The sequence below is a fragment of the Hevea brasiliensis genome, chromosome 14, assembly GCF_030052815.1.
Source record: "Hevea brasiliensis isolate MT/VB/25A 57/8 chromosome 14, ASM3005281v1, whole genome shotgun sequence".
Classification (NCBI taxonomy): domain Eukaryota; kingdom Viridiplantae; phylum Streptophyta; class Magnoliopsida; order Malpighiales; family Euphorbiaceae; genus Hevea; species Hevea brasiliensis.
Genome location: NC_079506.1, coordinates 31663342 through 31673601, shown reverse-complemented (window position 1 = coordinate 31673601; position 10260 = coordinate 31663342). Strand labels below are relative to the sequence as shown.

Below are 10260 nucleotides of genomic sequence, written 5' to 3'. Positions count from 1 at the left end.
ATTAGGCAGGGATATTGATGTCTATATGCAACTATTAATCCATGAATTGAAAGATTTGTGGGACAATGTTGTTCGAACATATGATGTTTTTGCTGAAAAAAAGTTTTCAAATGCATGCAGCTGTTTTATGGATTATAAATGACTTTTCTGTGTATGGTAATTATCGAGATGGAGTACTAAAAATACTTGTCAGGTCCCATTAGCAACCAACAAAAAAGTTGCCAAAGTTAAAGAGTAAAATATGTTATATGGGACATTGTTGATTCTTGCCACATGATCATTGTTGGAGAAAGAGTAAGAAATTTGATAATAAAGAAGAATATCTATCTAAACCAATCAAATTATATGATAAGTTGCAACAATTCAGGCATGTAAAAGATATTGATTATGGGAAGAACTCAAATAGAAGAAAGAGAAAGCGAAAGCGAACTCCTGAATAGTTGAATTGGACCAAAAGAAGCATTATTTTTAATTTGCCATATTGGCATAAACCAAAACTAAGGCATAATTTAGATGTGATGCACATTGAAAAGAAGATATGTGGCAACATCTTGAGAACTTTGTTGAACTTGGGTGGTAAAACAAAAGATAATTTAAAGGCTAGTCTTGATCTGGAAAGACGTCAAAATAAGGAAGGATTTACATTTGAAGAGAAGAAGTGATGGCTCCTATACAGCTCCACTAGCAAGTTGCACTTTGTATAAGGAGGAGAAACAAGAATTTTACAAATTTCTAAAATTAGTGAAATTTCTTGATAGTTATGTTTTTAATATCTCTAGATGTGTTAATGTTAATGAAGGGAAGGTGAATGGATTGAAAAGTCATCACTATCATGCATTACTACAAAGGTTGCTTCTTGTTGGCCTTCATGGATTATTGTCTAATGAAGTGTCCACTGGATTGATGGAGCTCAGGCTTTTTTTTCAATGCTTGTGTTGTAACACATTAAAATTACAACTAAAGCACATGGAAGAAGAGTTTGCTTTTGATGCTTCGTAAGCTTGATGATTTACATTTTTTGCTTTCTTTGATGTGATGGCTCATTTGGCCTCATTTACCATGTAAAGCTCTACTTGATGGACCAATACAATTTCAATTGATGTTTCCTATTTAATGGTAACATACTCACAAATAAAATGATAAATTTTTATTAATTAATAGATGATTATTTAAGATTACCATGACCTTGAACCAATATGATTTTGTATAATCTAATAGAAACAAGAGTCTATGAAAGGTTTTATGAGAAATCGAGAAAGAGTGTTTGACTTTTTGTTCAGTATACCTTCACGGAATTGAGGCGCGATTCAATAGGGAAGACAGAAATTGTTATGTAAAAAATGAAGGTGGTTTAACTGTTTTCTCATAGAAGATTCGACCATTTGGATTGGGAAAATGTATAGATATATGAAATTATGAGCTTAATATGGCTTATTGGTATATGATAAATAATTGCGAGGAAAGCAATATCACATTTGGAGTGAGTCTTAACTTTTTTTTGCTTTGTATATATTTTTTATAAAATTGATAACTAGATAGCATTTTATGCAATAACATTGTATGTTATTTGTAGCGATATTGACACAATAAAAATATATATATATTTTAAAATAGGCCTAATTAAAAAAATGTAAAGCATTTTTTTCAATTTGATTTAAAATTTTAATTTAGTTATTCTTATCAAGATTATATAATTGTTATTAGTTTTATTCAATTCACTTAAATTAGTGAGAATTCAAATGAAATTCCAATAAATTTATTAATGTTTTCAATAAAAATTATTTTTTATTTATTATAGTTGATAACAAAAATATAAAAATGTTTTATTTTAATTTTAATGAAAATAAAATAATAAACAATATATATATAATAAACAATATATATATATATATGTTTTAAGTTCGGTTAAAACTATATTTTTATCAATATTAATAATTTTTTTTTAAAAAAGCTATAATTTGTAACCCATAAAGTAGCTATTACACATTAAAAAAAAAAAAGCTATTACACTTGAATTGAAATAAAATTCAAAATCTTAATTTTAATATTTAATTAAAACTTATCGTTTACTTATAATTCTTTTTTAAAAAAAATTATAAATTTATAATAAATAAAATATTTATCATTAAATAGGATTAGAATTTCATATATATTAATGTAAATGTAAACTTTTTATTTAATTAAATAGTTATTTTCAATTATAATTTTATAGTTATATTAATTAAATTATATATATATATATATATATATATCCCATTTAAGTGATATTTTAGAAATTTCTTTTATCATACTTTAATTAACACTCTCGTCCTAACTTGTGACTCGAGGTTTTTGTAGAGAGAAAAAAAAAATAAAAAAATAATTTGAGATCATCATTTTTTTATTTGAAAATTAAAAAAATAAAAGTTATTTTGTCTTTATTATTTTTTCCTCAATTTTAAAATAAAATAAAGTAATAACGGAGGAGAATGCACATTAATTGATAAAATTCTACATAAAACTTATTTTTTTTATTTTAATTTTTTAAATAATTTATAAAATTAAGATTAAGATGTTAATTTAAGAAAATAATATTATTTCCTTTCTTTCCTTCCTCTTAAATTGAGAAAAAATATATATTTTATTTTTCTTTGTTTACTATTTTTCTTAATAAAAAAAATATTTTCGTTTTTTAATTTTTCTTCCTTCCCGTTTTGTATCCAAACATAGCACTAGGGTTTTTGGCTCTCCATTGCAATAACGGAACATGAAGTTGGCGTCTCTCATGGCGATTCGGCGATCACGGAACATGAAGTTGTCTTCTTCCTCTTCTTCGCTCTTCAAGTTGGGGTCCCTTCTAAACCCTTGGTTCGATTTCAATTGCAACAGCTATAGGACCTTAATCCTCTGCAAAACCTTAAGCACATCTTCAGCTGTTCCGAGTAACTATCAAAGGCCTACTCCCTCTAGTTACCAGGATGAGAGAAACCCTAATAGCCACTGGAACCATGGGAATTCTAATCAGTGGGGCTCGCCCCAGGGCCAGAGTAACCCTAATCAGTGGCCCTCTCAAGGCGGAAGGAACCATATTCAATGGAATGAACAGACCCAGACCCAGCAACAACTTCCTCAACATACGAACTCTGGCAATAGTCAGTTCAATTACCAAAATTTTAAACAGAATAATGCCAATAGGGGATACCCTGTATCATTTGCTCAACAAGAACCACAGCAAAAGCAAAATCAGTGGAGTCCCCAAGTTCAAAACTACCCCCAATACCAAAACCCTGGTCAGGTGAACACTAATCGGCTGAATTCCCCGGCTAACAACTTTTCTCATCATCAACAGCAACCACAACAAAATCCTAATCAGTGGAATTCCCAGACTCGAAACTATCCCCAATACCAAAACCCTCGTGAGGTGCACCCTAATGCCCAGGGTTATCGGCAACCCAGAAGCCCAAATCAATTGAACAATCAAAATCAGGTGTACCCACAAGCTGGAAACCCTCAGCAGTGGGCTCCTCAGGGTCAAAACCCAACCTTCCAGAATACAGCACAGGATATGAATGCTGACATCAATGTTGCTGCTCCGGCTCCTTCAATTGTTGATTTGATGCGCTTGTGTAAGGAGGGAAAACTTAAGGAAGCTATCGAGTTGCTGGATAAAGGTGTTAAAGCTGATGCTGATTGCTTTTATGCTTTGTTTGAGTTGTGTCTGAAACTTGAGGATGCAAAAAAGGTACATGATTTCTGTTTGCAATCATCATATAGAGGTGATCTCAAGTTGAACAATAAGGTGATTGAAATGTATGGCAAATGTGCAAGTATGACTGATGCGAGGAGAGTTTTTGATCATATGCCAGATAGGAATATGGATTCATGGCATCTGATGATAAATGGGTATGCAAATAATAATTTGGGAGATGACGGTTTGCTATTGTTTGAGCAGATGAGGAAATTAGGGTTGAAACCAACTGAGGAAACATTCCTTGCAGTTTTGTCTGCTTGTGCCAGTGCAGATGCGGTGGAGGAAGGATTTTTACATCTTGAGTCTATGAAGAATGAGTATGGAATTAATCCAAGGATGGAACATTATTTGGGGGTTATTGATGTACTTGGGAAGTCTGGGTTTGTTAATGAAATTGAAGAGTACATTGAGAAACTGCCTTTTGAGTCGACAGTGGAAATTTGGGGTGCATTGAGGAATTATGCTCGAATTCATGGAGATGTTGATCTTGAAGACCTTGCTGAGGAGTTGATGGTTGCTCTTGACTCATCAAAGGCTTTTGCTAACAAGATACCTACTCCGCTGCCAAAGAAATATAGTGCAATCAGCATGCTTGAAGGAAAGAATAGAATAGCCGAGTTTCGGAACCCTACCCTTTACAAAGATGATGAGAAATTGAAGGCAATGAGTAAGGCGGTGAGTTATGTGCCAGACACCAGATATGTTCTTCATGACATTGATCAAGAAGCCAAGGAGCAAGCCTTGTTATATCACAGTGAGCGTTTGGCAATTGCATATGGTCTCATCAGTACTCCTGCAAGAACACCTTTGAGGATAATTAAAAACCTCCGTGTGTGTGGTGATTGTCACAATGCTATCAAGATAATGTCCAAGATTGTTGGGAGGGAATTGATTGTCAGGGATAACAAAAGATTTCATCATTTCAGGGATGGCAGTTGCTCTTGTGGAGATTATTGGTGAAGTTATCAACACTTTGAACACTCACCATGTGTATAAAGCAAAGATCATTTCTCTTTTAGGAATTTTGGTATGTAAATTGTCGAATCTTTTGAACCATATCTGCTACTGTGGACGGTAAAACCAACACATCTAGAGATAGAAAATGAACATTTTACTGCTTCACACGTACGGTCTGGTTGTTTTAATGTTCAATCAATTACTTGTTATGAGATTTCCCTGTGATTCACAACTGTTGCCCTTTTGTTTCCCTTTATTTTCGCCTTGAGAAATTTCATTGTGGATGGTCCTTGTTGAATTTCAAGATGGCTTAGCATGCTCAGAAATCTCCCTAGAATGCAACAACTATTATCTCGTGGCATTTTTCTGCTGGTGGTAACACCTTATCACATTGTTACATTTATCTTGTTTGAGGCAATTTGAATTCTCTTGTTTTTAAATTGTTATAATTCTCAAAGACAACTCATAAATTGGATAAGAGGATAAAATTATGATCCCAATTCATTATAGCAGCTAGAGTTGTGATTAAATGCTCCTAAATTCAGGAGAAACTGCTGGACGTTACTTGGTTGCTTGGAATTGGAATAAGCCTTCTTGCCTTATTGTTTTCTTTAGTTTTGCTATTGTTTATTTAATTTTTCCTAGAAAACAATTTTGTCTCAAAGGGGCTTTGCCTATGCTTCCACTTCATTTACTCCTGTAACAGGGTTGTTGGTCGACTTCAAGAGTCTGCTACATTCGGGAATAGAAGTTGAAAAATGATATTTGACATTGCATTTGTTATGCCATGTTTGGCAAAGAGCAAAAAACTATGGAAGAAAAAAATATATATTTTCCTCTTTTCTTTATTGGAAAATGTGGGGAAGTAATTTGGGGGTTCATAACTCATTCTCTCAAATTGGAATGAAAATATAGAATGTGTTTGGAATGTCTAATAATGACGTAATTTAATTCAATTGATTTCTGATTTAACAATTCTCACATTTGAAAAGTTTAAAATTGTGAAAAATGTAATTCTTTGAATTAAAAAAAATATATTTTTAAAAAATAAATTTATATTAAAAATGACATGATTTTACAAGAATTCAATTCATTTAATGAAGATTCTTGTTCAACATTCAAAAAAATCCTACTTAAATTTTATTTATTTCTTTATAAATAAGGATAAAATATGAAATAAATACATTCATTTCACTTGTTAATTGTTTTTCAAATAATAAAATTTAAATGATATCATTTTAAATAGTATTCTAAACACATGAAATTTTTTATAATCTCATTTGAATTGAACTCTTTTAATAAAATTGAATTGAATTCTATTACAAGAATTCTTCTAAAGAGGACGATAATAAATCAAAATAAGATTTTTTTTCCTTAAAGTTATAATTTTACGGAAATTTTTTTTTTTTTTGGAAAGTAAAAATGCAATTTTATTTGAACGAGTGTAATTCATAATAAAAGTCAATTGGATTCTGTTGTGTAGGATAATATCTTAAAATTTATTCGTGGAGGGGATATAATTTTGATATGAAAATTTAATTTTTAATGTTTAAAAATTAACTTGACAATATTTATATGTGAAATAATCGTAATCCACCAACACTTATACCGTTGAATCATAACATACCCATGAAAATATTTTGACATGATAGTAGTTGGCACTGAACATATTCATACAATAACTTTCCCTGAATTTTTTTTTGGTAATTTATTATTTGGTTATTATAATTTAGATTCTATATTTTTTTGGAAATTAAATAATTTAACTCCTCAATTATACTTCCATCAAAATCAGAAGTCATTCCGTTTAATATTGTCATTAGTTCAGCTAAAAAGACAAATCTACCCTTTATTCAATTAAAAAAAATTTATTATTTAGTTCTTGAGTTTTGACTGATATTATAATTTGGTCTCTATATTTTAAAAATTGAATAATTTAGTCTCTATATTTAATAATTACTGAAATTATTTGAATTTATTTTTTACTTATTAACTTTGTTTTTATTAAAATTATTTATTGAATTCTTTTTACAGAACAAGAAAGAATTAATTTATTTGATAATAATTAATTTAAATAAAAGAGAAATATAAGTGAGAAACTAAATCATTCAATTTTTAAAACGCAAAGACTAAATTATAATATCTATTAAACTCCAAATGTCAAATAATAAATTTTTCTTAATTGAAAAAAATGTATATTTATCTTTTGACTTAAATTAATGGCACTATTTAATGGAAGGAGCTCTAATTTTCACTATAATTGAGGGAGTAAATTATTTAATTTTCAAAATATAAAAATTAAATTGTAATATCAGTCAAAAATCAAAAATTAAATAGTTTCTTTTTTTTTTTTTTTACCAATATCTTCTTAAAGACGTGTAAGAGAATACTAAAAAGAAGTACAAGAAAAGTGATACCTAGAGAGAGGATGGCTGTTTATTGCTGGTTGAATTTACATTTCAATAAAATGAGGATGAAATCAGGAGTCATTAGAGGGATTTGGTTCAGTGGTTTAACTAGAGGAGACAAACTTGGCTTCATTAGTTGTTGATATATAACCTCTTGTATGAGAGAATTATAACATATATGGGTAGCATAAAAAAATAGTGTTATTTTAAGTTTCGTTTATTTTAGAAAAAATAATTTATATATTAAAAATATTTTTTATAAAAAATATTTTAAAAAAAAATGATTTTCATGTAAATATTTTTTATTATTTAATTGTAATATAAAATTAATAATATATGTATATTTCATATATATATATATATATATATATATATATATATATATATATATATATATATATATATATATATATGTTTTTACATTTTAAGTAAGATTATTAAAGTTTAAAAAGTAAAAAATAATTTTTTTAAAAAAGATAATTTAATTTTTTTTATCTAAAAATTATTTTTTATTAACTAATTTTTTTAATACCCAAATATTAAAAAATATAAAAAATATTTTTCAAAAAATATTTTTCTTTAAACAAATGGACCCTTAATATTGGATTATATAACATTTCAATTTTTTCTTGCTTATAATGAATGGGATCATGCATTTATATAAAATGTAATTTACTTAGAGTAAATATTCTATATTTGTATTCCGTCTACTTTCAAAATATAAATATGAGAATCATTGAATTTTTTTTATAAATTTAATATATAAATTTAAATATTTATTTAATTATAACTAAAAGATATTATTCATATATTATTCTACTCACATAATAAATTACTTCACCCAAACTCAGTATAACTTTAAATTAAAAATATTTTTAATTCAATTTTTAAATTTCAATGGTTTTAGCATTAAAAGCTTTCTTGGTGAATTTTTATCCGTAAAACATGTACAGGATAAACGACTCCGAGATTCCCTTGGGGTTTGCTCTGTTTCAGGAGCATCATTTCAATTTTAGGGACGATTTGGTCATCCGAGTCCGATTAGTCAGATACCGGAATCTCTTTGATACGATGGCGAATGATAAAGGTTTGCACCATTAATTAATTAAGTTTTAATTATTTAAATGAAATTTTAAGTTCCATTTATTAATAGCAAAGAGAAATTTGCTTTCATCGACTAATCGAACCGATTAGGTCGCACTATTCTAACATGTCATGTCAACCTTGCCACGCTGAATCACTTATTTGTCAGATTTGACTCTAATTCACCAGCCTGACTAGTCAATTTAGTCTGAATTTAATAAAAATGCATTAGATGATAATGAAGAAGGTGAAAGAAATTAGGCTTCCCAATTCTTTCCCTGCAAATTACATCGTTTTGCTTTGAAGCCTTTTCTTAAATAATAATAATAATTGTAATTGGCTATAAGGCTGGCCAGCCATGTAAGATTTCGAGAAGTCAATTTGATCAGAATCTATGGAAGAAAAAAAAAATTATAACTTCATCATTGTATTGCTAAAATTAAAAGTTTCCGGATAAAATCGTAAAAAAGGCAACAGTTCATGCATTTTTTTGGCAACAAAGCCTATGTGATATGTGAAGCTTTGAAAAGGAAAAGAGGAGGACGAAGCAGAGAAATGAAAAAATATAATAAAAGGAAACACTTTACTATGGTTTATAAACATATGCATCACATGAAGAATTCTGAATAAGAAGTTACCCAAATGCATTTGTCACAGAAAAGGATTACAAGTAAAAGAAGCTTTCGTAAAAGAATAGGCCCTTTTATTCTTGATTAATCAAAGTCTTTGTCATCATGGTTTCGAACTCATCCATGTTAACCATGCCATCACCATCAGCATCAACTGCCCTGACCATTCTCCGGCAATCCTCTAGGCTGCAACTCTCACCGAGACACCTTAAGACTTCCATAAGTTCCTCAGCAGTTATCTTCCCGTCTCCGTTAACGTCAAATGCTTGAAAAGCACCTTGAATGTCTGTCGTCTTAATGCCTCCTCCCTTCTTTTGAGCTTCAACAAACTCTGTGAAATCTATAAATCCATCTCCATCCATATCAACTACCTGGAAAATCTTTGGCACTTCTCCTATCATGTTTTCCTGTCCCAGAGCTCTTAATGCTGCCTTGTACTCCTGCTGAGAAATTTTGCCGTCTTTGTTTGAATCAAATTTATTGAAAACCTGCCTCATCTCGCTCAAATTTGGCTGCAAAGTGGGTGGTGTGCTGGTCCTGCTGGTGCTAGAGCTTTGCCTGTCCCGGGAAGAGAACAATCGGGATGGCCTTCGCAGAAGCTTGCTTCTTGAAAGCTTGCACTGGAACTCTAGAAAACTAATGTTCTGCATTTCTGGGAGTCTTTGTTTTCTTTGAACAGTCAGAAGCTTAAAGAAACAGAACGTTACTAAACTTTCAACAATAGATCAGCTGATAGATGACTTCAAACTTGATATCCTGCTTAGAAAAATGAAAGTTTACTCTATATTTAAAGTCTAATAAAGCATAAGTTATCTATTATTCCTTAAGCAACTTGCCAGCAGTTGAACACAAGATTCTGAGGATGTGCATAAAGGCAAGGAAGAGCAAAACTGTGGTTGCAGAAGATAAGAGGAAAAGAAGAAAAGAATAAATTCTTTGCGTCACTTTTCTGAATTCTGCTTTTTGAGGATGTTCACTTTTATTCTCTATAAATGTAAACAGTCAATTTACATGAAAGATGTAAAAACTACAAATCATCAAAATTATCATCTGCGTATACTCCCTGAAATGTAAAATCTCTCTAGGCTCAGGGTGGCCTTCCATTATCCAAGTCCTCCATTACATCAATGTCCTTGCGAGCTGTTATTTTCTGCACATATCCTGGAACAATAAAAATAAAAATATCAACCCCAACTGTTGTTTGAATCCACAATGATCAACAAGGAGATAAAAACTGGAAGTCTATTGCTTATGAAACAAACAGATGCTCATGATGGACATTAACAAATTTCCCTAAAAAAAAAGTTCAAAAGTAATGTAATATTAATTGGAATAAAAGTACATGTTAGAAGGGACATAATCATTAGTGTAACTCCACACAAGAGAAAAAAAAAATAATTAAAAAAAAAAAAAAAAAAAAACACAACATAACCCAATCCGCAAAGCCTACATA

General features: G+C 29.9%; 2 protein-coding genes across 2 annotated transcripts; one reads left to right on the top strand and one right to left on the bottom strand.

The window, feature by feature from the left end:
* The first annotated feature begins 2728 nt into the window (after positions 1 to 2728).
* On the top strand, positions 2729 to 4919 carry LOC110669128 (pentatricopeptide repeat-containing protein At2g15690, mitochondrial-like). Its single transcript, XM_021830628.2, has one exon. It carries the CDS (start codon positions 2747 to 2749, stop codon positions 4688 to 4690), a length of 1944 nt encoding a protein of 647 aa, XP_021686320.2. The 5' UTR covers positions 2729 to 2746; the 3' UTR covers positions 4691 to 4919.
* A 3854-nt stretch (positions 4920 to 8773) lies between these two features.
* LOC131173121 (calmodulin-like protein 30) lies at positions 8774 to 9988 on the bottom strand. Its single transcript, XM_058134881.1, has 2 exons — positions 9644 to 9988; positions 8774 to 9563 (listed from the first exon to the last, which is right to left on the bottom strand). The coding sequence occupies exon 2, from the start codon at positions 9455 to 9457 to the stop codon at positions 8882 to 8884; it is 576 nt and encodes a 191-aa protein (XP_057990864.1). The 5' UTR covers positions 9458 to 9563; positions 9644 to 9988; the 3' UTR covers positions 8774 to 8881.
* Positions 9989 to 10260: the final 272 nt, after the last annotated feature.

Excerpts from the sequence above, each read along its gene's own strand:
- LOC110669128 (XM_021830628.2), top strand. The coding sequence starts at position 2,747 with ATGAAGTTGGCGTCTCTCATGGCGATTCGGCGATCACGGAACATGAAG.
- LOC131173121 (XM_058134881.1), bottom strand. The coding sequence starts at position 9,457 with ATGCAGAACATTAGTTTTCTAGAGTTCCAGTGCAAGCTTTCAAGAAGC.